General features: G+C 38.2%; 1 protein-coding gene across 1 annotated transcript in view; it reads right to left on the reverse strand.

The window, feature by feature from the left end:
• Nucleotides 1-27,548, reverse strand: part of DGKZ (diacylglycerol kinase zeta) — a 49,657-nt gene that overhangs the window by 16,503 nt on the left and 5,606 nt on the right. Inside the window, exons 4-24 of the mRNA XM_029284392.1 lie at nt 25,686-25,763; nt 25,215-25,271; nt 24,026-24,094; nt 23,468-23,539; nt 21,589-21,705; nt 21,276-21,347; nt 19,772-19,867; nt 19,599-19,681; nt 17,901-17,961; nt 17,169-17,282; nt 16,885-17,025; nt 14,749-14,827; nt 14,374-14,429; nt 13,344-13,406; nt 13,020-13,093; nt 12,781-12,892; nt 10,423-10,622; nt 9,211-9,311; nt 8,746-8,825; nt 5,475-5,519; nt 5,130-5,199 (exon numbers count right to left, since the gene is read on the reverse strand). Coding sequence (XP_029140225.1) covers nt 5,130-5,199; nt 5,475-5,519; nt 8,746-8,825; nt 9,211-9,311; nt 10,423-10,622; nt 12,781-12,892; nt 13,020-13,093; nt 13,344-13,406; nt 14,374-14,429; nt 14,749-14,827; nt 16,885-17,025; nt 17,169-17,282; nt 17,901-17,961; nt 19,599-19,681; nt 19,772-19,867; nt 21,276-21,347; nt 21,589-21,705; nt 23,468-23,539; nt 24,026-24,094; nt 25,215-25,271; nt 25,686-25,763 — 1,840 coding nt within the window. The remainder of the gene's footprint in view (nt 1-5,129; nt 5,200-5,474; nt 5,520-8,745; nt 8,826-9,210; nt 9,312-10,422; nt 10,623-12,780; nt 12,893-13,019; nt 13,094-13,343; nt 13,407-14,373; nt 14,430-14,748; nt 14,828-16,884; nt 17,026-17,168; nt 17,283-17,900; nt 17,962-19,598; nt 19,682-19,771; nt 19,868-21,275; nt 21,348-21,588; nt 21,706-23,467; nt 23,540-24,025; nt 24,095-25,214; nt 25,272-25,685; nt 25,764-27,548) is intronic.

Here is a 27,548-nt window from a genome sequence, read left to right on the forward strand (position 1 = left end):
CTATAACTTTACTGAAGGGAGGCCCGGAGGGATGTGCTGCGTCAACAGACTCCCAAAACCATGCAAACTGCTCCCTGTGTGTTTGGGAACTTATTCCAGCTTTGCTACAGGGGGACAAAAGCTCCCATTGTCTGAGCCTGTGGGAGAGTCTCAGAGTCTTGCTTAAACTAAAACCTTAAAAAGAGCTGAAGCGTGCTACTAAAAGTGAAAAGTGCAACTGAAAGCTTTAGGAAGGCCTTCAGGTAGGGGGCAAATTATAGCTGGGAAAGAAGTTGGAACAAAACTGTGTTTGTAAACAAAGTTTCTGCTGTTCTGCCGAGCACTTGGGAATTTTTGCAAAACACAGCTGGTTGGGTCACAGACCCAGCAAGGAGGGAAACAAAATAATGAAACCAATTGTTATTACTTTGCCTTCTCTTGTTCCCCCCCCCAAAAAAAGCTATAATTGAATTTGATGCACAAAAGGCAACTTTTTACTGCAGCAAATTCATTGGTATTCATTGTTTCTGGGAATTCTTAGCTAGGTTATGGTGAAACTGCTTTATTTTCCTCAGCCTTTTCCTGTAGAGCCATCTGCTGGCCAAGGAATAATCTCATTCAGGCATTACCATTCAGTCCAACGTGGAGAAATGGCAACAGATGGCAACGGTATAAAGTCCTCCCTCAAATTTTGGATAGTCAAAAGGTTCCATAACTGAATGAAAACGAAGCTTGTTCAAAGACATTTCCTTGAAGCCAAGGCTCTATTTTTTTTGAAACACAAAAGCCTTCTTATATATGCTGCTCATCCAACTAAATGGACCCTGATATTTATATTGTAAAATGACACTGTTGTTGTATAAGGACTGCCATTAGTTCTTTTTTCCTCTTTTTATTTTTATTCAAAAAAAGTTAAAATATAAACCTTCAAAATCTTTTAAAAAAAACTAAGAAAAAACACAAAACAAACAAGACATTAAAAAAGTGCATTAAAAAAAGAAAAAACCCTTAAGAAATTATCTCCCCAGTTGAATACTGCTTATTAGAATATTAGTTTCCCACCCTTTGTAAAACTGCCCCCCCAAATTTTTAAACTACTAAATATATTTGCAAATTATTATTATTATTATTATTATTATTATTATTATTATTATTATTATTATTATTATTATTATTATTATTATTATTATTATTAATAATAATAATAATAGTAAAGTTGGAAGGGACCTTGGAGGTCATCTAGTCCAACCCCCTGCTCAGGCAGGAAGCCCTATATCATTTCGGACAAATGGCTGTCCAGTCTCTTCTTAAAAACCTCCAGTGTTGGAGCATTCACTGCTTCTGGAGGCAGGTTGTTCCACTGGTTAATTGTTCTCACTGTCAGGAAGTTCTTCCTTAGTTCTACGTTGCTTCTCTCCTTGATTAGTTTCCACCCGTTGCTTCTCGTCCTGCCTTCAGGCGCCTTGGAGAATAGCTTCACTCCTTCTTCTTTGTGGCAGCCCCTGAGATATTGGAACACTGCTATCATGTCCCCCCTCATCCTTCTCTTCGTTAAACTAGATATACCCAATTCCAGCAACCATTCCTTATATGCTTTAGCCTCCAGTCCCCTAATCATCTTTGTTAACCTGTCATCTATCTACTATATTAATGTCAAAATAGTTAACAAGAACAACAATAAAAAAGACAAAATTAAAGTTTCAAAACCCTCTGTTAAGAAACTGTTATTGTAATCAACTTGTAGAAAATTTACCACCTCTTATCTATCCCAAATTGTCCCAACATGGAGAAATAGCAACAGATGCCAACGGTATAAACTCCCTCAAATTTTGGATAGTCCAAAGTTCCGTAATTGGATGAAAGTGAAGTGTGTTCAAGACTTTTCCTTGAAGCTAAGGTTCTATTCTTCTGAAACACAAAAAGCCTTCTTATATAAGCTGTTAATCCATCTAAATGGACCCTGATATTTATATTGTAAAATGACACTGTTGTATAATGATTGCCATTTGCTCTTTAATTCAGACCTAAGTGTGCTCTCTCTAATCTAGAGATGTCAAGAACCGAACCAAGGACATTCTACAAAGAAAGCACAGATTCTATTGCTCAGATATACAGACCTTCCCTAACTTGGAGTACAAATGAATGGCTTATTCCAACCTAGTAATCTAGAACTCAAATGATTTAGTGAATTGCAATGAGAGTAAAGTGAATTATGGCTTCTGTCTAATTACAACAATGAGTTGGAAAGCTTACGGGACCAAACATAAGAGTAGATTATTTTATGTTTGTAGATGTCTAAGTATTTTATGCAATACTTATAAAGAGATTTTGAAGCTGCCTCCTGTTCTGATGGTGCTACAGTACTTTACCATCCGTTGGAGAGAAAAAGAGGTGGGGAAAGAGTAAGTGGGTTGTCCTGTCCATTTCCAATCCCAATTTTGTTGCTGCTGGCATATAGATTGAGATATCCTTTCCTGAAAATTAGTGCTGACCTCAGGCAAAAATATTCTCCACGCACTGAATTTTTCTTTGGGCAAGAAAAACCAAATGTACAGGTATAGTATAGGTCAGTGATGGCGAACCTTTTAGAGACCGAGTGCCCAAACTGCAACCCAAAACCCACTTATGCATCGTCGGGTGCCAGGTGGGTGTGCGTGGCTGCGGTGGTAACAGCAGACTGAGTGGGGCTAAAAAGTTCAATCAATCAATTCCAACTTTGCAAGATCTTTTTTTTCCCACGAGAAGTTGAAATTGACTGATTGATTGAACCTTTTTTTTTTTGTACACGGTGGCGGAGGCCTAAAGCGAAAAGGTTTTATAAAACCCAGCTGAAGGCCTAGGACTGGGGCGACGGCACGTGTGCCCACAGAGAGGGCTCCGAGTGCCGCCTCTGGCACCCGTGCCATAGGTTCGCCACCACTGGTATAGGTGGTACCTTGCTCAATAGTAGCAACTGTGAGAGGGATCCTAGAGTCCTAGTGGACAATCACCTAAATATGAGCCAGCAATGTGCTGCAGCTGCCAAAAAAGCCAACACAGTGCTGGGCTGTATTAACAGAGGGATAGAATTAAGATCATCTGAAATGTTAATACCACTTTACAATGCCTTGGAGAGGCCACACTTGGAATACTGCATCCAGTTTTGGTCAACACAATGTAAAAAAGATGTTGAGACTCTAGAAAGAGTACAGAGAAGAGCAACAAAGATGATCAGGGGACTGGAGGCTAAAACATATAAGGAACAGTTGCTGGAATTGGGTATGTCTAGTTTAATGAAGAGAAGGATGAGGGGGGACATGATAGCAATGTTCCAATATCTCAGGGGCTGCCACAAAGAAGAGGGAGTCAAGCTATTCTCCAAAGTGCCTGAAGGAAGGACAAGAAACAACGGATGGAAACTAACCAAAGAGAGAAACAACCTAGAACTAAGGAGAAATTTCCTGACAGCTAGAACAATTAATCAGTGGAACAACCTGCCTCCAGAAGCTGTGAATGTTCCAACATTGGACGTTTTTCAGAAGAGACTGGACAGCCATTTGTCTGAAATAGTATAGGGTTTTCTGCCTGAGCAGGGGGTTGGACTAGATTATCTCCAAGATCCCTTCCATCATCATCATCAAACAATTCTTTTCACACACCTACTTTTTAACACAGTATTTTTGTCCCCCAATTAGTGCATATAGACCCAGAATATCTATTAAGCATCTGTTCATGTCTTATGTTGCTCTCTAATCAATTAAACCAAATTCAGGGCTACCATATCTGAACTGCCAAAATCTAGAACACTTGACAGTTTCAGAGATAAAGTTTTCTGTATGTTCTCGTCACGATGTGGGATCATTGCAGTCCAAATGCAGTAACTCTGTTACCACTAACAACAAATGTTAAATTTAACTACACTTATTCCTCCACCAACTTTTCAGGTAAAGTAGATGAGGGAGTGCAAACTCATATTTGCATGCAGGGCTTAGAACAGGCATGTCAAACTCGCGACATCACGTGACGTCGCACAATGTATCAGGCTGGTTTTGCCATTGCCGGCAATGGGGTGGGCGCGGCTTCCATGTGATGTGTCCGGCCTGTGGGCCGGCAATTTGACACCCCTGGCTTAGAAGGAGAAACAAAATTAGGCAGGATACCTAATACTATAAACAGACATACATAAAATCTATAATCTCTCACTAGAGAAAGAGGCTAAATTGAATTTAGCAGAGAGAAGTGAAAAATTACTTGCTTAAAAATATAAAAATATTTTATATTATATACTGTATATAAAAATATTACAGTATATAATGTGTATACTGTAACTGTACTCTGGGCTTATATTTTTATTTTCTACTTATGCATGAGAAACTGGAATAGTGTTGTGCTGCATAGTGATGTTCCTGCAAAAAATAGCCAAGGCAGTTCAAGTACTGAGTTTAGTTCTTTAAGGACATTTCAGAGAAACTGGACCAGATCAGATTCAGAGGGTGATATCGATGAACAGAGGACAAGAAACAGTTTGAAAATGCTGGTTAGATTTAATTTTAAGAACAGACAATGGAGGGATATATGATAGTGTTCTTCAAATACCTACCAGAAGGACATCAAATGGAAGAAAAGTCAAAACCAGCTTTCTCCCATTCCAGAGTGTAGGACATGGAATAAGGAATTTAAGTTATAAAAACAAAAGATTGAGTATCGGGTTAAAAAAAAAATCAGAAAGGCTCCACTTTAAAAGTTTAGTTCCAGCAGGGGACAGCTAGCTGCTTGCCTGGGATTATTTAATTGTTGATTCTTGAACTGAGCAGGAGTATTGCACTCAATAACTAACATACCAGAGCCCCCTCCAATTCAATGTTTTAGTGATTCCTGCATTAAATCCTGAAAAGTTCCTTCTATCTGGTATGTATTCAAGAATAGCCAAAAAAATGGTCAGAGAAAGCAATTCAGAACAAAGGAACTTTCCAAAGGTGCAGCCAAATGCCATTAACTTCCATGTGAAAGGAAAATAAAATCCTATTATGGAAACATTTTCTACTGTGGTGCCAGCAATAGTGGCAAGATTTTCCCAAGATGGTAGCATGGGAAATCTTTAATGCAACAGTTCCCACATAGTGATTGTAAAGTTTACGGATACTGAAGTAACCACAGTCATATGTACTCACAGTCTAGGAAGCACCATTTGGGGGAGAGCTTCTGGCATGACAATGTCTTTGGTTTGACTCCATCTCCCTCCTGGATCAAAATAAATGAACAATAAAAAAATAAATTGCCCTGTATTCCTATTTCATCTAGGAACACTTACTGTCTCTTCTGTGTTCTTTTTCTTACCTATATAACCCAGGTATTGTCAAATAGTGTGGCATAGAACTAGAGCATAAAGTTGTACAGCTCAACAAACATGCCCCAAATATCACTGAACAGGTACTGATGCAAGCTAATCACACTGTATGGAAGCAGTAGAAGGAAAAAGAGGACTCACAGGTAAGGAGAGAGAAAAAGATACACACCTGAGGAAACAGATTCTGAATAGTGGAAGTACAAGAAGAGAAGTCCTGTGGAAAGGGAAGGAGCTGAGTTACCATAACAGTAATGAAGAACTTCATTAGAGATCCAGTTTTGTGTAGTGGTTAAGGTACCAAATTAGAAACTGGGAGACTTTGAATTCTAGTCCCACCTTAGGCACAAAACCAGCTGGGTGACTTTGAACCAGTCACACCTTCTCAGCCCTAGGAAGGAGGCAATGGCAAAACATCTCTGAAATGTTGAAGGCACCCTCCCCCCCCAATAAAAAGCTTGTATAGCTTTCACTGAGATTTGTAGGTGCATGTCATATCTTTGACGAGCCTGTGGGTCAACTGTCACAAGTCATAAGGAGACTTTGAAGAGAGGAACTGACAGTAGAACCTAAGTGCTCAAAAACACCATCCCAGTAATTCAAGGACTACACCAGCTGGCTTAGGAATTCTGGGAGTTGAAGTCCACGAGTCATAAAAGAGCCAAGGTTGACTACCCCTGGACTACGCTATCACAGTTTGTATCATATGTTTCCACTAAATGAACCACTTTCGTAACTCTTTTCTATAATAGTCCAACTAGCTGAAGAAACTGAGAGATGTAAAGTTTCAGGACCCTACTAGCCTAAACATTTGCTTTCTTCATTACCTGGTTGATAACCAAGTACTAGACAAAGAATGAACCCAAAATGTACGAAAGAGAGTGCAGAAAGGAGAGGGGGTTAGAAGTAAATGAACACCCATTTTATTCTATTTTCTTCGGTTAAATCTAGTTTCAAGAGCAATCTTCCCAAACTTGGTGTCCCAGATGAATAGCAATTAGTTGAGCTGGATAGGAAAATCACTTGAAACTACCCAGTAAGAGAAAGCTGCTCTTTCTAGAAGGGGCCTCTTCCATACATTCAAACTGTAAGCTAAAGGAGGAAAACAGCAGGATGAGTCTGTTGAAAGGGAATTTGGAATATTGCTTGTAAATATTTTCTGATAAAATTCAAGCTTCTCTTAGACATAGGCCATAAAGGTCTATGATGGGTTTTTAGATTTAAGGTTGAATAAAGAGGAGAAACAACATGCCGAAACCTTTCCCAACTGAAGTTCTCTCTTGATTTGAGAATGAGTCATTGTGAAAAGCACTTGTCTCTGTCTTGCAAATCAAGTAGGATTAAAACTTTGTTCGGAATGTCTCTTTGAGAATATTAAGTGATATGAGAATAAATATTACTTATTTTCCCCTATCCATCCTCTTGAGTAGTTATGGTGGCACTCTAGATCAGTGGTTCTCAACCTTGACAATTTTAAGGCATGTGGACTTCAACTCCCAGAATTCCACATGCCTTAAAATTGTCAAGGTTGAGAAACACTGCTAGATTATAACAAGGGCAATTCTTTATTGATTATGGATATTTACATATCTCCTTTCAATTAATTTGGTAGTTCAGATGGATTAAATTATCATACTGCATATCCTATCTGTATTTCTTTTTTTACATATGATTATTATGGATATTGATCACAATAGTTAAAAAGTAATACAAACTAAACTTAAAGGAAGACAATAATAAGAAAAAAAGTGCAAGAAAAAATATGGAAAAGAAAACTACAAAGACTTCCAACTTTTATTACAATAAATATAGACAACTTTAGCCCTATAAGGTTAGATACTTATTTCTTCATTCCATATCACTTCCCTTGCTTATAATAAGCAAATGTATAAAACATCAACTTTTCAATGTGTGTCAGCAAAAAGTCCGCAACTTCACTTAAAAGTTTACTTACTTCATATCTGCCATTGCCTCATTGACATCTTTGAACCTATCCATATGGTCAGACATTATTACTAATACTGTAACTACTAATTTCTGGATCCTTTCTTCAAAATTCTTCTTGAGTATTTCCAATGTTACAATGTTTTGTGTCAATGTTACAATGTTTTGTGTCAAGCTTCCTCCTTCCGTTATATATTCAAGATGGACAATATTTAATATTTATTTGCTACGTATACTGTATGTAGGGATGTGGGTCTATACATATGTTGTTCATAGTATGTTTAGGTGTGTGTCATGTATGTGTTTCACTTTGAGAGCGGGCAACTAAATTTCATTTTTGATGTGTGCCATTGTGCCCACAGTATAAAAATGACAATAAAGGTTATCTTATCTTATCTTATCTTATCTTATCTTAAATACCAGTTAACTGTCACCAAAAGTTGGCTTGCATTTTTCCCCTTCTACTTAAAATCTTTAGTCACCTCTGGTGTTCAGTTTCTAAAATTATAAAGTTGTTTATCTTATGAACTAAGATAGTTCAAAATAATTCTAATTTCCATGAGAAGCTCTACCTTTTTTATAGTTTATTCTGAAACCTTATAGTTAAAATCAATATTCCAAATGTACTTACCCTTACTCCATTTGTAACTTTCTGAGATCAAAATCTTATTTAATTTTTACTGTTTATTTCAAATTCTGTCAGTTCTTAAGATAGTGATTAATTTTTCTTTTATTCAGAGTTGTAGCTAAATGTACTCGACAACTTTTCAGATTTGTCATTTCAAAGATCTCTAGCAATTTTAAGATGGTTAAAAGGTAATTCCCCCCCCCCCAAAAAAAAAGAATTAGAAAGTGAGGCTTGTGAACTTAGTGTCCTTTAAAAAGCTCCACTGTGGTTATGAGCAAGATAATTAATCCCTTTGTTCCCCCAGGACTTAAACCTGGGGAAGACCGCTGTTCTATGATCTCCTCGTGAAGTGCAGCCATCTGGAACCCACGCAGGTGATCTCTTGTCCTCTCCTTATCTGGGAGGTTCTGAAAAACTGATCTACTCACCTTCTGAAACCTTTCAGTGGTTCTTTTGTTTCTATCATGGTGTTCAGCTCTGTTATTGCAAAGATTTTTTCAGTTTGCCATAACTTCCCCAGAAATCAGTGACTCCATCTGGATTTCCTACTCCTCGTTTTATCTACATATTTCTTTTATACAAATGGTATTTTTACAGCTCAACCCGAATTCTTTGCCAGAGCATGTATGGAAGAATTCTGAATTTAAACAAAAATAAACCTCTTCCTTTTTTTCACTATGGTACAGTGAACTGGGAACAAGAATATCTCCTTATGCATTCTTTGCTTTTAATTTCAAAACAAAAAAAAGCATTATCACTGTGGAAGTACACATACTACTGAAGTAAGGATATAGGGCATGCAGTCTGACAAGTCATTAAAGTGTAGCAAGATTGCACTTTCCCCCTTACAATAGTTTTTCTGGCAACTCACCTCTTGAAGCCTTTCAATGTGGCTCCGGCATAATTCCAAATCACTGTCTCCTGGAACCACGATAATTCCTAAAGGCACGGCTGGAAAAAAAAAAAATGCAATTACTTTTTCCTGCTAACCACATTTGTTATGATTGTTCAGTATCCAAGTATTTTACTTTGGCTTATAAGCCCCTGAGAAACTGCTAGCTCATCAACACTTCTGGGGGGGAAACCTATGTGCAAAAAATGGATTTACATTGTGGACTAAACGCTATTTCTAAAAGTGTGCTATTTCTCACATTCTGATGCAAGGCCTTTTTAATATTCAACTTATTCAGCGTGTCACAAAGGCCAAAGGAGGCCTTATTTTAACATTAGTCACTTACCAGCTATTGAGAGAAAGTGGGTACAATAATAAACAAACCACTCCAAATTCCAGATGTGCTTGGCCTTTCTATTTAAACAAATCCCCCCAATTACTTACAGGCTTCTTTGAGTTTCTCCTTGTCGTAATGAAGTGCCTCATAGTCATGCATGCCAATTCGGCTTACACGGATTCTTAACCGTTCTGGAACTGGTTGCTGACTGAAAAGAAAGAAGCAAACACGCTTGAAAAATTAGGGAGGACAACACTATGGCGCGCAAAAAGGAAAGAGGAGATGCTACTGACTGAGAAGGTGACAGGCAATATTTTCTAACAACAGCAATAATCTCAAATGTGTCAGGTTTCCAACAAACTTCTCTTAGTTGTGTACAAGCATGCTCAACAGCTGCATGTTGCACACATAGTTCCATTCGGAGAGAAATGTTTAATAGCTACCGAAGAAAAACTCACCTGGCCAATGCAAGCAGGCAGCAAAGCTACGTGCATTTGTATCCTCTGGGATAAGGCTAAATATGAAGAGTAATATTGACAATCTACTACTGTCATTTTAAATGGGGATCAGGGGAATCCACGCTACTGTATAGTTGCCCTCCAGAAAACAGGAAGTATTGCTTAAACAGATATAAATGGCTTTTTTTTTACCAGACCTGCACTTTTATGTAATTTGAATGTATTCTATGACATAACTCATCCATCCCAAGAAAGAAGCTTCTAAGATTTCCCAAAATATGTAATTATCAATGTCCGGGAATTAGTAAAATTACTCTCTATTCCCTAACATATTCTGATAGTAGGCCAATGAAATAATTTTACTTTACCAGAAACCTATTTGTAACATACATGAAACATCCCTTTCTCAATTTTTTTTAATCTGGTTACTAGGAATCTGGAACAACTTTGAATCTTCGAAATAAAATCATCTGAGGAGAACATTGTGATTGCCTCCAAAGTTTTTTGGATTTGACGGGTTAAGTAGAGAATTGTTACTGAAGCTTTTACACTATTGGCAGAGAAATTAATTCTTTTTGATTTCCTAATGTCTTATACAGCCTCCACCTAACACTTTCAAACTTGTCATAAGAACCTATTTAAGATAAAGTAATGAATATTCAAAATTAAATATATTGGCTAAAATTTCAGGGAGCTATAAAACTGTCTTATAGCCTTAGAACCTTCCCTGACATTGAGTCTTAGACTTTGGGGTATGATAGAAATCCAATAGAAACTGTAGCAAAGCTGAATAATGTGAACTGGTGAGACCGCCTTTCTTCCTTGTAGCAAAGCCTGGGAGATCCTCCCTAGGGTACATACTCATTCAAAAGAGGCATGGAGTTTCTCCTCTTGGTCTTCTGCACCATGTTTGCTTGGTTGCGCAATGAAATGCGTATGCAGGAAGCTCCCAGCTTGCAAGGTTCCCCATCCACTTGCATGGGGATGGCTTTGGATGTGGTAAGTACCACTTCCCGGCACTGGTGCAGCCGCTCTCCATGGCCACCCACTTGCAGTGCTGCCTAGAGAACAAAGAAGAGGTTAAAGTAAATGGACTACACATGTTGTTGTTGTTATTAGCTGCAAAGTCATGTCCGACCCATCGTGACCCCATGGACAATGTTCCTCCAGGCCTTCCTGTCCTCTACCATCTTCTGGAGTCCATTTAAGCTCACGCCTACTGCTTCAGTGACTCCATCCAGCCACCTCATTCTCTGTCGTCCCCTTCTTCTATTGCCCTCAATCTTTCCCAGCATTAGGCTCTTCTCCAGTGAGTCCTTCCTTCTCATTAGGTGGCCAAAGTATTTGAGGACTACACAATAGATAATAGATAACATATAAACTACAACTGGGTCTCAAAGTAGTTTCAGGTCAATCTATTCTGAAGAACCCTTGAACGCAACGCATGCAGACAGTAGCATGACCAAACTCTCCCATAAAACGTAATGCAGGAGACATGAAATTTGTCACAGAATTATACAATTGGAAAGAAATGTAAAAGGACATGTAACCCAATCCCCTTGCTCTTTGGGACACAATAAATCACCTGCTTTGAGACAAGATTTTATTGGTGCTTACCTCATTCCATCAGAAAGATTCTCTGAATGTATCAGAGAGCTTGGCTTGCCTGCAGTTTCCACCCATTGACCCAAAGTAACAACAACAACAACAGAGTTGGAAGGGACCTAGGAGGTCTTCTAGTCCAACCTCCTACTCAGGCAGGACACCCTATACCATTTCAGACAAATGGCTGTCCAATCTCTTCTTAAAAACTTCCAGTGTTGGAGCATTCACAGCTTTTGGAGGCAGATTGTTCCACTGATTTAATTTTTCTAACTCTCAGGAAATTTCTCCTTAGTTCTAGGTTGGCTCTCTCCTTGATTATTCCCCATCTATTGCTTCTTGTCCTGCCTTCAGGTGCTTTGGAGAATAGGCTGACTCCCTCTTCTTTGTGGCAGCCCCTCAAATATTGGAACACTGATATCATATCCCCCCTCGTCCTTCTTTTCATTAAACCAGACATACCCAATTCCTGCAACCGTTCCTTATATGTTTTAGCTTCCAGTCCCCTAATCATCCTTGTTGCTCTTCTCTGTACTCTTTCTAGAGTCTCAACATCTTTTTTACATCATGGTGACCAAAACGGGATGCAGTATTCCAGGTGTGGTCTTACCAAGGCATTATAAAGTGGTATTAACACTTTACATGATCTTGATTCTATCCCTCTGTTAATGCAACCTAGGATTGTGTTGTCTTTTTTAACAGCTGCAACACATTGCTGGCTCAAATTTAAGTGATTGTCCTGTAGGATTCCAAGATCCCTCTCACAGTTACTACTGTTGAGCCATGTACCATTATACTATACCTGTGCATTACAATATTGCAATACATATATCATTGGGAGTCAGTGCTGCAGCTGACTCCCAATGGTATATGTATTGCAATATAACAGTAATGTTCAAAAGTCTTAGCATTTCTTAGCCTTATACCTCTAGACACACTATGCAAACTCACAGATTTAGGATCAAATTATCAAGGTGTTCTGCATCTTTATCAGAAGCTTTATTAGGCTTTAACCCTTTGACCCCTGCTGAATCTCGATATTAATTCAGATGTCTAGCATTTATATTTTGCAACGGCACCTCTTCATGCAACATAAACTGCTAGCACAGGGGATTTAATCTCAGTGGATTCCACACATGTGGATCTAATCTAGATTGGGTTTCCAGTGCTGACAATTTCCATTGCAAAATGAAATATAGTTGAAATTAATAGAATCTGTTTTAGCCACTCACAATGAAAGTGGTCAAGGTCCAGTTCAAGTCTGGAACAGAGCAAGGGACAAAAGGTTACAACCTTTTATGCCCCATAGGAATACGGGCGTAACAACTGCAGGAACCAAATGTTCCATTGTTTACTCCTAAGCAGGATGTCGTCTGCTTAACAAATAAAGGGTTGATACTTCTCTTACCTATTAATTATATTTTGTGATTACTTAATTCATCTCAGCTATTCTGGGTGTAATCTGAGATGTACAGTACAAAAAATTTCTATTGTGCTTGTAAATAATGCTTTGATGCTCCCAAGGACTACAAAGGGAATTAATTAATTAATGCGCTTCCGCAATATGGCTACTTAGGAAGACTGGTGTAAAAAGTCAGAATAGCTGGGCTTACTCACCAGCGAGGTCATGGTGAAGCCAATGACTTCAAGGCAGCCATCATCATGGCGTTGGGGTTCAAAGTCATGGTGCTCTCCAGGGTTGCCCCAAGGCATTGTGCCTGCACAGTACCTATACATAGACAGGAGGGAGAAAAATGAACTGCTACAACTGAAAACACAGGGAGAGATTTGGAAAATTGGGAATGTAGCTTAAAAGCAATGACTTCTATTGTCTGGCAATCAATGTAACAGCCCACCTTGGAATGTTTAGGAAGACGAGGCATTGAGGCTTAAGATCTTGGATCTTGGGAGTCAGATCTGTTCCATCACACTGTTTTGTTTTGTTTTAAAAAAAGAGAATAAGCAGTCAGTATCAAAGGGAAGAAGCAACCAGCCAAATCCTATCCTTTCTATGGAACAGCCAATTTTTTCTTGCCTGAGACTTGGCCTGGGAATAATTTTTTTCTCCCAACATTGTCTACAATAATCAACTTCATCAGCAGACCAAACTTATTATCCAAGCCAATAACTTTGTTTCTCCAATAAACTGAAAGAACCCATCCGTATCGTAATATACTCACCACCACTTTGATGTGTTTTGCTAAGTCTTTAGAGCTCCCCATGAGAAAATCGGAGAATGCTGTCTACAAATAGAAGAAAAATTGAAACAGTTCACAGAGTTGCCTACCGGCTTCTCAACAGAAAGGGAAGATTGAGAAGGCAAACTGTATTTCAGCAAATTATCTCATTTTAAATCTCAGTGTAAATGGCAGGGTAGGATATCTCAGTGTAAATGGCAGGGTAGGATATCTGTTTAAGTAGGAATGTTGCACATTCAATTATCCAACATTACCATTTTTCGTTTTGTTCTCTACTTCACAGATGGTACCTAGTCCCTATTTTACGTGATTTGAGTAAATTTCTAAGGGCATAATCAAGTCCCATCCCACTATCCCCACTCCCTGGCTGAATTTAATGCTGAGCTACATTGCACAATGTCTTCCACTTTCATAGTCCCTCTCAAGGTGTAAAAAAGTCTTGCCATCTTACTGAAGATAGCAAAACTACATTTAGAAAGGGAAAAACTGCTACCACTTTCTCCTGTAAGTTGATTGCACTTGAACATTTCTGGATATTCTTCTTTCATTATGCTGACAACCTTCACCCCTTATTTTTCGTAAGAAAACACTTCATGCAAAACTTTGACTCAATACTAATGGCAACAGAATTATTCAAACTCCTTTTCCAGACAAAGCAGGAAAACTATACTTTCTCATGTACACTAGCCAAATTCTCTCTCCCTCCCTCCCTCTCCCAAATTCTGGTAATGTCAATCAAGTTGTGCTAGTACAGATTTTCAATGCAGATAAAGTATTTTTCCTCCACATATATTCCAAAGGAAACTAACAGCACCTCTTCCCAACTCAGAATGCCTCCACATGTGCGAAGCGTGTGACTCCTGGTATTTCTGGGGAAATGAGATCCCAACACATCTGGAAGATGCCAACTTGGGAAAGGCTGCTGTCTATATTCTAATAAATAACTTGGGGGGGGGCATATCAAGAGAAAGGTAGAAAGTATAGACTGGGGCATGCATCCTGTTGAACTCACCCCAGCATAGAACATTTTATTCCTAAATCGACTGTTAAATTTCTCTGGATTGGCCTCTGGAAAAAAAAGTTAGTTATCCATTATTACGAGTCACCGGTTCTTAAGAATCTAAGTCCCCCCCACTAGCATTAGAAATAATATATATCTTTACTCCGGGAAAGCCATTAATTATTTTTCTGAGCCAATTGCTTCCAATTCCTAATCACTTTCTTTTTCCCCTCCCTCCCTGGTCTTCTAAATTAAATTAAATTACAACCTTTCTGACTTTAGCTTCTCCTTAGACAAAGTTGTAAGCATTTCTCAAGCAATCAGCCCAGCCCTCGCATAATCTGCAAAGCATAAGCTTTGACGGTTATTAGACGCATTGACATTTACCTCGAGATTCGTGGAATTCCAGTGTCACTCGAGCATCAAAACCAAGGCTGAAGTAATTGTTGAAGACATCAAGAGGGAGCTGAAATAGACAAACAGAACACTTAACCTAGGACTGAAAGACAGAATGGGGTTTTTTTTAGTTGATATACAGATATTTGTATGGAATAAACAAAGCAGTTTAGAACCCTGGATATAAATCCTTACCTCCTTCATCTATTAAAATCTCTTCTGATATTTTATTGTATGATAATGACATTCTGAATACAGAAACGTCTCTATGAAAATATCATATAATACCAAATCACGTCTTCCTGAGATTCTCCCAAAATTTTCAGAAAGATGCTTTAGCTGAGACTTTGATACTCTAACTCACAGGGATTCTAAACAATGAGAAGACATTCTTAGGGCCAAACTAGCTATCCCACATATACGTGTTTAAGTCATGATTCAAAAGGAAAGCAGTTTTGTTTTTATATAGTCCAATCTACCATCTTTCCAAATTCCAAGGATGCATTTGGAATCTGAAACTCCAGAGAATGGGAAGTTCTTTGCAAGGACAATTTGGAGCAAAGTAATGAAGAATTGGTAATAGCTTAAAGCATTTCTTCCTCGCTCTCACACACATATGGTTTCTGCATTCACAATAGCATTCAGATGAACGGGTGGAGAGTTTAAATTGGGGAGAGGGGCAGGCCATTCAGTGACCCCAGCCCCTTGTCTCTCACCTCAATCGTTCAGCCCTGGATGCCAAGTACAGTGGCTGACTCTGAAATCTGGAAACCTACTCTATATCACATGGAGAGCTTTATTTCAACAAAAGCATTCCTAGTATGCTGTCTTTCTGACTTTTCCATTTAGTCAGAAAGAGCAAGGGACAACCTCATTCTCTTCTTGATAAAAAAAAAGTGCTATGATCTGTTATCCCAATCTTGAAAACCGAAGACACTTGGTTCCAGAAGCACACCAGATTGCATTGTAACGAACCTCTATAGTTTTTTTGACGACAGTTTCAATTTATTATTCTTTATCTACTCTACTGATGTTTATAGCAGCTATTCAGTGGAGATATATTATTACCTGACACTGTTTCAGAGAAAAAGGTTTGGGTATCATCAGCAACTCTCTGTAAGCCGCCTAGGGTGAAATAGGCGGCATACAAATTTGATAAACAAATGAATAAATAAAAAAACAGTAGTTTGAAATAAAACTTCTACATGGTAAGTGTGTTATCATTTTGATTGCTTATACCTGATCTAGCTAGGAAATTACAGCTAGCCTTCCTACAGCTGAACACAGAACTAAAAATTCTATTCTTCTATTGGACTTATGACGAATTATGACAGTAAGCTATTCTATACTTAAGTATAATCATTGCGCATTAGAAGCACAAATGGCAGATTCTAGAGCAGTGGTTCTCAACCTTTTTAATGCTGCGACCCCCAACTGGTCGTAAGTCGAGGACTGAACTGGTCATAAGTCGAGGGCTAAACCGGTCGTAAGTTGAGGACTAAACCGGTCGTAAGTTGAGGACTACCCAACTGGTCGTAAGTCGAGGACTTTCCCTGCCCGGGAGCGCCGCGCATGCGTGGTTCCGCCCCCTGCGCCGGCCGAGGCGTAGCTGGCAAGCGGCAGAGACGGAGCAGGCCGATCACCAGCTGGCCCAGCTCAAGGGAGGTAAGGCACCCACCGGAAAAGGGGAAAAAATGGCAGACAAAAAAAATGGCGGACAGCCTTGCTTGGCAACCCCCATGAAATGGTCGATCGACCCCAAATGGGGTCCCGACCCACAGGTTGAGAACCACTGTTCTAGAGAATATTATCTATTTTACTGGATTTAGATTATGCTTATTGACCCTTTTTCCACCCATTCTTTTCCATCTTCATTTTTTAGAATTTACTTCTTCCTGTTGCCCTATTTGTAACACAGGCTCCAATTCATTAAAGTTAGCTAGGGAGCAAGGTATATTTTCTGTGATATCACAGAATATTTCTCATTAAATTTAACTCATATGTAATTATACTTGACCCATTATGGAATACATTAAAAAAGTACAACACGTTGTGTGTGAGAGATAGCAGCTGATTTATCTGGATATGACATTGCTAATAACTTAGAGATGATAGCTTTGGGCTCACCTTATCTGTGGCTGTTTCATCCTTCTCTTCTGGATTTACCTCAGGTTTGGGCTCCACCTGTAGATTCCAGCGATCAAGTTGCACAATTTCCCCCTCTTCTACATGAGACAGGATTTTTGACAACGGTTCATCGGTATATCCCTGTGGGTTGATATGTCCTCTGTGAGAACTGAGACAAGGTAATGGAAACAAATAACATCCCTTCAATCTATTTAGCTTCGTTCGCAGTGCTGACTTGGAACATAGCCAAATACTAAAGTTGTAATGAATTGGCAAATCCTTACCCCGCCCCAGTTCAGTGTTCTTGCTAGGTCATTTCCTGTCCCCAAAGGCAGAATGGCCACAGGAGGTGGAGGATTCAGGCGTAACTGGTCCAAAATTGACAGGATCCATCCCACCTATTCAGCCAGGAAAGATATAACAGATTCAGACAGAATTTTTGCTGAAATTTCCTATGTCTGCTCAGTTGCTTCAGCTGTTTATTGCATTTTTTATATACATCCACAGGAGCCAGCCCAAAAAGTGTAAAAATAAGAGCTACAAAAGATGGCAGGGTTTGTTAGTGGCTATGCTATTTATTCAATTAGTCCAACAACTAACCAAAATCAATTAAAAGGAATCTTTACTACAACTGTTGGTTTACAATTTAGACAGGGCTACAATTTAGATAGGACCGCAGGGCTCCAGCATATTGAAATATTATATCCTCCAGAGGTTAAAAAAGTAGTAGGCCAGGAGCCAATATAAACCAACCAGTTTCAGAGACAATTCTCTTAGAAATGCCCATCTCTAATACATTGCTGAATTAGTGCTTTAGGAAAAATGGAAACAGCTCGGTATCCTTGGACAGGTTAGCCCTGAATGTGTATGGTTGTATTATGTAAGTTATTTGGTGGACAATTCTTCTCACATAACTCAATGTAACAAACTATCTGAATACTGATCCAGGTTCTGCTACTGATGCAGATCTACCTTATCACAGCTTATCACACAAGAAAAAGGACATAGCCACTTACTGTACCATCTCCTCCACATGCCAGAATCCGTAAGTTGTGCACTTTACGATACAACTCCAACCTGTACAAAACCCAGAGTGAGCATCACTTATATTTATCTATTGAACCTTATTCCTTCCCCCCCCAATTTTTTTAAAAAATATATCTTTACAATAATTCTTCAGCTTTGTCTCCATAGCTGAAAGAAGCTGCATACCCAAGTAATAAAAAAATGAGTAAAAAGGGAGTAAAGGTTTGTGGTTTGAACTGTGTATGTTCTCTTTCTGGCTGTTAGCTTAATGGAATGAGATTTCTTTTCTTCCAAGGAGCAGAAAAGGGCATGGCTAGAAAATGTATTGAAGTAGTTTACTTCAGTACTGGCTTAGTACTCCATGTCAGAGCACCATCTAGAGTAGGCAAGGGAAAGCTCTAGCGCAAAAGCCAGATGTAGTTTAACAGAGTAGCTGCTTCTAGTCTTCAGGGACCCTGGTAAAATTCTACCTTTTTTTTCTTTTCTTTTTTACCAACCCTGCTCCTCTCTCCACAAAGGCATGTGCATACGACAGGAAACAATTGATCCTTGTCTCCTTCTGTACATAATAGATTTCTTGGCAGCAGCAATGATAAGGAATGATTTACTCTTTATCTGTTCCTTTGCAGACTGTCTTTCTCATTGGAGCAGAAAGTAGAGAGCAGTAATTCTATGCTTTCTCCTTTATATAAAGAGGCAGCTCTTCCTCTTTACTCAAAGGAAAAGAGAGGATTTATCTGATCCTCCTTTCTATGTAAAAAACAATACCAGGGAAATACGGGCTTGGCCCAAGAAGAAGGGCTTCATGGGTCTGAATTTCCTGCTTACTCACTGGACCAAGCCCCCCACTGTACATCCCCCAAGCTCTCTCGAAGAGATCAAATTCATTCCTACAATATTGTAGAACGGAAGACCTGGACAACTGAAAATTCAGCCCCAAATACTGGGAGAATTAAAACTCTTTTAACTTGAATCACTCTACAGGATTGTTTTATTTCTTCTTCTTCCCTTTACACCGTGTTTTCCCGAAAATAAGACCGGGTCTTATATTAATTTTTACTCCAAAAGACGCATTATGGGCATGGGTGTCAAACTCGATTGTGTCATGTGACGTATCGTGACATATTTTTTGCCTTTGTGGAGCTGGGTGGGCGTGGCCTGTGCGTGACGCATCCGGCCCATGGGCTGCCAGTTTGACACTCTTGCATTACAGCTTATTTTCTGGGGAAATACGATAATAAATGCGTCTGTCCGGCTGATGATCTTAACTGTGGCTTATTTTGGGGGTAGGGCTTATATTACAAGCATCCTGAAAAATCATGCTAGGGCTTGTTTTCCATTTGGGTCTTATTTCTGAGGAAATACGGTAGTAGCATTTTCCACTTTGGTGGGCACTATTCAGTAGCACAGGAGATAGCATGACTGACAATGATTGAAAATCTCAATCTAAATAACTTCTAGGGGATCTCAGTTTTGTTGCACTGAGATTTACACTCAGAAGTTCAACAATGTTACCTCATCAAGTACTCTTAAGATCGTTCACTCTTCTAATTCTAAAGTGTCCCTCTGTCTATTTTGGAAGGCAAGATGTAAATATAAAAAAAAAATTCCCCAATAATTTGAGGTCTGTGTCAGTTGGACATGACAAATGGGCTTGGGTTAGGTTCAGGCTTTTAATTGTTACTCACGCTTCTTTGGGACCTCCCTGGCTGAGATCAAAAACTTGCCGAGGGTTGAGGTACCACATAAAAGACTGGAATATCTTTGTTCCCTAAAAGAATGGAAGAAAATAATAAAGGAAATCTGCCGAAGGCGGCTAACAGAAAGCCAATGGTATATGAGAAATAAATGAGAATTTTACCTGATTCCCACCACTCTTGGGGTTCACAAACACAAGCAGAGGCTTCATGAGAGGTGCTGGAATGGGCTTGATAACAAAGGGTTTCCATCTTCCTTCCTAAAAAAGATGCCCTGAATTACAGAATGCCAAATGAAATCAGAGGTTTTACCTATGGGATTTACACTGCGTGCACGGTGTTATAGTCACTAAATTCCTTGCACTTCTGACAACCAAAAAAACGGAACAAATGCAAGTACTAGGTTCGACTAGGAATATGAACAATACTTGGGTTTTATTTTTGTAGAAAAGATCTTTCTTGCCTTTTATGTCAAGGTCTATAAAAACAAGAACAAAAATCATGGAAATGATGGCGCCCTAAGTTTCAATTACTGTAAAGCCAGCCAGGCATCTACATTTCATCAAAAAACCCCTGTTTTTAGCTTTTCTTTCTCCTGCCCTCTTTTGGGCTTCAATTCTCATTTGTTCTAAACAATAAACAATCTCCATTTGGATTATCTGGAGTAAAAGAGCAAAACATCTGAAATATTTTTAAAAATATTTTAAATATTTTAAAAAATGTAACAGCTGTGCTGGATAAGATCAGTCTTACCCAGTTCGGCTTTCTATGTCTAAATTAGTCAATTAGATATTGTAGGGATGCCTATAAGCAAAACGTAAGTGCAGTGATGTCCACCTGTTTTCCAGCAACCATTATTCTGGAGCTCTGTGGGGACAACATCTAGCCTTTGTAATCAATAACTATAAAAAAAAAATCCTCATTTCTATGAAAACATTTTAGTATTTTCTGGGATCAAGATGCTATTAATCAGCTTCCTTTGTTGTTTTTAGTGCATGTTTATAAGGAATGACTAATTTTTATCAGTATCTGTAAGCAGGATACTGCAGTTTTATAGCAAATTTGGAGGAAGATATTTCCTCTTTTAATATTTAGTATAATAACCAAGGGGTGATAACAGGACCCCATTATGGCTCTCAGCAGTCTCATCCCAGCAAGGCCACTGATAGAGGCTACTGGGATGATACTCCAGCAACATCTGGAGAGCCACACATTATTCACCTCTGTGATCAATGGCATTGTCCAATTTGCTTCAGTTCTGTTGGACTGTTTTTCCTTAGTCTTTAGGAAAAGTTACTAGTCTGCAAATATTTTATTAGGGTTTGGCTGGGAGAAGACAGAAGGCAATTCTTTTCACTGAGCGCAGAGGAGGAGGCATTCTTTTTCCATCAAGCTACTCACTTGCTTGGAGGGCTTCCAGATAGCCTCCTACATGGACTCATGGCCCAGGAATACCAAAGAAGCAATTTTGTAAATTAAAACGAATGTAACACTTCAGTATTAAAAAGTGCATTTTTTTCCATTTTGGTCTAGCAAATTAATGCTCAAAAGTACAAAAAAGCATTAGCCAATTTCCTAGAATTCCCCCCGCCCAATTGCTCCTTTACGATGGCCTGATCTTCATTTTGTTCTTTATATTCTTTCAAGTTCTCAGTCCTAATTTCTGACCTCAGGCCCCTTCTTGCTGGATTTTCGTTTGAAGGAAGTCCTTTTCTTCTTCTTACTTGACTTCAGAGGGTTCTAGAGAGAGAAGGCGAGGGGGGGGGAGAACAGAAAGAACAAACCATGTAAATCAGGAGGCATTTAAAGTACCTCCTCCACATTTCAGAAGTGTTAGGACTGCAATCCCCTGAATTTTGTTGGGAACTTTGAGTGTTGTTCTTAATACATAGGAAAGGGCCTGGGCGGGCCTAAGTAAGGATAAAGGGATTTAGGGGAGAAATTTGCATAGGGATGAAGAAAACCTAAAATTGCAACATACTTGGGGATGCCGGACACGCAAAATCCAGGTGGGAGGGATGACAACAGCAGCATGTGCCCCCAATGAACAGGGCTCTTCAATGTGCTGCAGCATGAAGCATGAAACTTTACTGTGATACTGAAAAGAAGCAAAAGAACAGAACAGATTAAAAATAACCACTGCCTCTGTGAGCCTGTTTCCAATATCGGGCTGGTGTACTCCTGTAAGCAGAAAGGTTTGGAAATCAGATTTAAGTGCTAGGCTTCTCATCCTAAACTTGGAATAAATCTCCTGGGACTTCATGGCTTAGCACAAATCCCGGGCCTAACTTGGATGAAAACTCTCAGGCGTGGCTCAATTACATTAGTGTATTTAGAACAGACAGTAATAAAGCTGTAACACAACAGTCTATTATCCGTTGCTATGCAAAGACATAAAAAAAGACTTTGGGAATTTTCGCTTGAAGTTTCTTCCTCCTGCCCTCCTGAATAACCAGAAACATGGCTCAGTGCTTAGCAGCCTTGAAGTTTTTGAAAGTTGTTATACATTTGGCCTGGTCTGAGAACTAATGGTTCCTGTTTTGTCTGCCTGGACCTTTACAGGAAGACTGCTGAGATGGTGGGAAAGAGGGTACTATTTCAGGATGCTAGGCAGTTTCTTCTTTTATATTTTACATTTCTAAATACACTCCTATGTCAGAATATTAATATAAAAGGGAGCAATTAGCTCTGCATCCATATCTCTCTCTCTCTCTCTCTCTCCACACAAAAAAGTCTTGTCTTTTTCAAAAAAAGTGTCTTACAATTCTACATTCAGATATTTCCCACTAGCAGACAAACCAACAACACTCTTGGGAAATATATAAGAAAGTAAAAAGTGAGTGACTAGTTTCTGCACCTCATATACTACAGGTAGTCCTCGTTTACCAACTATAGTACCTCATTTAATAACTGTACAAAGTTACAATGATTGGGGGGGGGAAGCTTTGCGACCAATCTTCGCATTTAGAAACATTACAACAGCCTGTGGTCACGTAATCGCCATTTGTGTGCTTCACAACCAGCTTTCAAGAAGCAAAGTTAAAAGAGAACATAGAAGTGAAATCAAAAATTGCCATCATACAATGTCCCAATTAATGACTGGGGTGATTTGCTTAATCATGGAAGCAGAAGTGAGTTTTTGTGTCTTGTACAGTCACATGATTTTTCACTTAGCAACCGTGGTGTTTAGCGACAGAGCAGCTGGTCCCAGGTGTCATTGGTAAGCAAGAATGACCTGTGTTTTAATTTCCCATTTCCCCCATTCTGAACAGATGTCTTCTCAACATTGTTTTTTTCTTTCTTTCTTTTTTCTCCTTGAAGGAGAAGAACTGCATTCAAGAACTTACCATGATAAAAGCATATACCTTTACATATACAAGTAAAATCATGGTGCACACACTAATAAAAAATTTCAATAAATAGCATATTGTGTTTTATAATAATAACAGTAGTAGTAGTAGTAGTAGTAGTAGTAGTAGTAGTAGTAGTAGTAGTAGTAGTAAAGTTGGAAGGGACCTTGGAGGTCATCTAGTCCAACCCCCTGCTCAGGCAGGAAACCCTATATCAGGGGTAGGCAACCTTGGCTCTTTTATGACTCGTGGACTTCAACTCCCAGAATTCCTGAGCCAGCATGGCTCAGCTTGGAAACATCTCCATTTCCCCTCAGCATGGCTGGCTCAGGAATTCTGAGAGTTGAAGTCCACCAATCATAAAAGAGCCAAGGTTGCCTACCCCTGCCCTATACCATTTCGGACAAATGGCTGTCCAGTCTTTTCTTAAAAACTTCCAGTGTTTTGGGGCAAATGGAGGCAGAGAAAAGGAGAATAATATTTTGGCAAACAAATGCATGCTGCACTCACTGCCTGCTTACACCAGGAACAGCTGATGGCTACAATTTCCTTGCTGTGGAAGGCAAATTTCTGCTGGAAACCCTGGACAGACGAAGAAAGAAAAATAACATTATTCACGTTTCCTTTTTCATTTTACATTACAGTGAAAAGTATAACGCCTACTAAATAATAATATTTTTGTATGTTGCAACAGATGTACACTAACAAATGTACAAATGTCTTTCAATCTCATGTTTCTAGAACTTCATGAAGGTTAACTTCTGGCAACCCAATGAATCACCAATGAATTAGCGTTGCGATCCAGGGGAGATGCAGTTAAACAGTATATGGAAAAAACTGATCTAAGTCAGAAAGATAATAGTTCAGAAAACTCAAATCACATTGTATATAGTATCTTTTTATTTTTACTTGGTAGAATAAAGAATATTATGCAAAGATGCAAGTCCAATATAGTTTCTCACCAACTCCACACTAGCTTAGCTTCTTTTAAAAAAAAAACCCTCTCCTTTTCTCTTTCTCTATATAATTTGATAAGATCTTGATACACATATGCACTGTGTTTCTCACCTTTCCACATTGTCGACATTTTCCTTCCTGGCGTCTCCGGTGTACCCAATGATGCCGCACAATAGTAGGCTACAAAGAAAAAGGAGCGTTCAGGAAAAAAGAAACAAAGGAACAGGAAGGAATTGAACAGCTTTCAGTGCTGCTAAATGTTCTGGTAAGGGCTGGCAAATACAGACCGGCATTAGATACCATTCACAGTTTGTTCTTGTTGGGAGGTAGGGGAAATGTTGTGTAAGTGACCTTAGGAATTAATTCAGGAAGATTCCTTTTCTTCTTCATCCAAGTTTAAAGGCAAACACAGCCTTCCCTATCAAGAATAGATGCTCCTCGTTTTTTTTTTCTATCTTGTACTTCCAAGATGGTTACTTATACTACGCAGGCAACACAAAATGCTGGTCACATTTCCCCAGATGGAATGTAGTCCTATTTATCTTCAAGAAGCAAGGTACAATATGGTTTCTGCAAGCTTTAAACAGCAGCCATCAAATACAGAACCATGCATTCTGTCAATATTGTTGATGAAACACTTATACAGCTTGGGAATTAAAACCCTGGAATAAGTTTAAAAATCAGAGTTAATGTAGATGAATAAAAGCTATCTAACGACTGGAAAAATTCAACTGTTTTTGTGTCAAAGTTGGACTTATTTCAGAGTCACTATTCTTATGAAGATTATACAGGTTATACTAGCAGAATATCAAGTATAAGATTAATGAAATATTAGATTTATAAAGTAGTTCATTAATACTGCTTCAGTGTATGAATACCGTAAGTAATAGTTCTAAAAATGAACAAATGTAATGACTAACCAGATAGCATGCATTTATTCATTTACCGGTATTCCTATAGCTGGTATCTTATTATTTTGTTTTAAAAAATCAATCTATGACCATTACATATGCAATTTTTGGACCAGAGAGACTGCTTAGCACAAAATGTATTTCTTCTCATTATCTGAATATACAGATTCTCAAAGATAAGAAGGAATGCATTATAGTATCCTTTCTATGCCACAAACATATTCATATTTTATGTTCATGGAAAAGTACAGCTTCAGACTTGGTTACAAATTCTCTGCTTCAAATTTAGGCCAAATATTTTAAACGCATTGGGATGAAGCTGCATATTTTAAAAAATCCCCCACTTTCAACAATGCTGCAAAATCCTAACTAGTTAATGCAGTTCTTACCTCCCGGATATTCCTTGATCCAGATTCTCGAAAGGAAGGCTTGCATCGGAAATTAATCTGAGGATTTAACAAAAGGAGGATTTAATCCTATGAATAACAGTCTATTCTGATATTTTTTTCCTGTGATTCCCCCCTCTAAATAGTTTCAGTGAAAAAGTTAGTAGAAGAATACATGAAACTACAGTATATGCAACTTGAATTTGTATAGCTCAGTATACTCTTCTCTAAATAGCACTAATACAAGGTACCTCCCAGTTCTCCAATCAGGATTATTTAACTGGTAATATCTAGATTTAAATAAATTTAGATTTAACTGAATCTAGGCCCTTCAGAAGACAAAACTAGAATCAAAGAATTAAAAACAAAAGAGTTTACGTCTTGTGAATTTATCCAAATAAGTATTTTTCAGATTTTGGTTGTGGCAAGATGGAATCAAATACAGCAGAGCATTTTTCATGATGATCTACTCACTTTTTCTAATTGTTCTATGCAGGGTGTGTGGACTACAATTTTGCAGGCTGCACATTTGCGCTTGGACATAGGTTTTTGCTGCAACAAAGGAAACATAATATTTATACCATCAACCCCCAGTGTCTGAGAAGATTGCAAATTATCCAGAAAAATGGTTTGACAGAATAAATACCAAAATATACAAAAACCTTGCAGATCAAAGCTATTTTTTTTTAGTTTGCATGTTTCCATCCCTATATGGAAACACAGAAACTATTTATTTATTATTGTGGTTTTTAGTATCGCCTGTTCACCGCCCTGAGTCCCGTAAGGGAGATAGGGCGGTATATAAATTTAATAAATAAAAAAAATAAAAAAATAAAAAAATGTAAAGGCCAGGCAAGGAAGGCAGTGACTTGAGATATGGAGGGCAATGGCTTCCCCATTTCTTGATCATAATAAATCAAATAGAATTCAGGAAGAGGCAATCAAATCTGAATTAGATTGTAATCCCCCAATCAGAGACTTAATAAAGAGGTGTCTTGAAATATATTTTTATATATCTCTGCTGTGAGATGTCCAAAGATGTGTTTTAAGATAGGTGGCCATAAAAGTCTTTTTGGTTAATAAATACGTTCATAATTCTATTAACTTGGATATAAACACATATGTCACTTTTCAAGCATTACAGAATAAATGAATAAATTGCAAACTAATTAAAACATTACATGCATCAAATGAAGACTGTCAATCCAACATCAAACTTCTAACTACTTTTCTCATGTTTTTCTTTATTAGGAAAACTTTCTTTTCAAGAATGTTCACTTTTTAAAAATTACAAAATGCATAGTACATATTTATTTTGCTTTGTATATAAATATGAATACAATATGTAAAATAAATTATTTGACTGAGAAAGATTAAGATCAAGATTGTGCAATAGTATAGGATTGTAAAAATTTGCTTCTGCTTTTAAAGAAAAAAGAGAGAAAAAGAGAGAGAAAAAATGTCATCAAATTCAGCAGAAAAAATGTCATCAGATTCAGCAGAAAGCACAGTGAGATTTTGGGAGGGAAATAAACACTCTGAATTATCAACATATAGAATTATCAACAACATCAACAATTATTAACAATATAGAATTATCAACAATTTTACACTCATTCAGCAAATGTTGGATGCCACAAACAAAATTTTAGTTTGGACTTCATTCCTAATAATGGACAGACTGTTGTTTTGAAGCAGCTATGACAACTGATGTAATTAGGCAGATAATGCAAAGTAGATCAATTGTCTAAATTCATATTTAATGGACATTTGTCTACAACAGGCACTATTTCTTGCAAATGATTTGTAAAATTGAGGTTTTACTGTACACATTTATATTGATTCAGACAGGTGGACTGGTATATTAGCTCATCTAATCTCTAATGGACAGCAATTCCACCTTTAATCTTATTTATTTATTCAAGCTTGTTATAACCACCCAACTGCAATAGACTCTGGAGAGCATACAACCCCCCCCCCAAAAAAAAATCTATAAAAACAGATAAAACATAACAAAACAGCCCAGACTAATATCATCTTACAAGCAATAGAAATCAAACAAAACAGGCTCCAGAAAATACAATAATACATTAACTCCAGGCTGGGACCTAAGCCAGGTTTTAAGAGCTTTCTGTGATCCTAGGAGAGGGGGTGCTGTCTTTCCTAGAGGACACACACACATCTCCCCTATATAAGGAACTACTTTATAGTGGAGTAGGCTTTTTGTTGTTATTTGGAACTACACATCGTTATTACAATCATCATCATTAAAAAAACAAGATTTTTTTCAAGGGCTACAGGAATTTGACTTGTCACTAGACAAGGCAGATCTGAAAT

The sequence above is a fragment of the Protobothrops mucrosquamatus genome, unplaced genomic scaffold (genome assembly GCF_001527695.2).
Source record: "Protobothrops mucrosquamatus isolate PMUCROS unplaced genomic scaffold, P.Mucros_1.0 scaffold564, whole genome shotgun sequence".
Taxonomy (NCBI): domain Eukaryota; kingdom Metazoa; phylum Chordata; class Lepidosauria; order Squamata; family Viperidae; genus Protobothrops; species Protobothrops mucrosquamatus.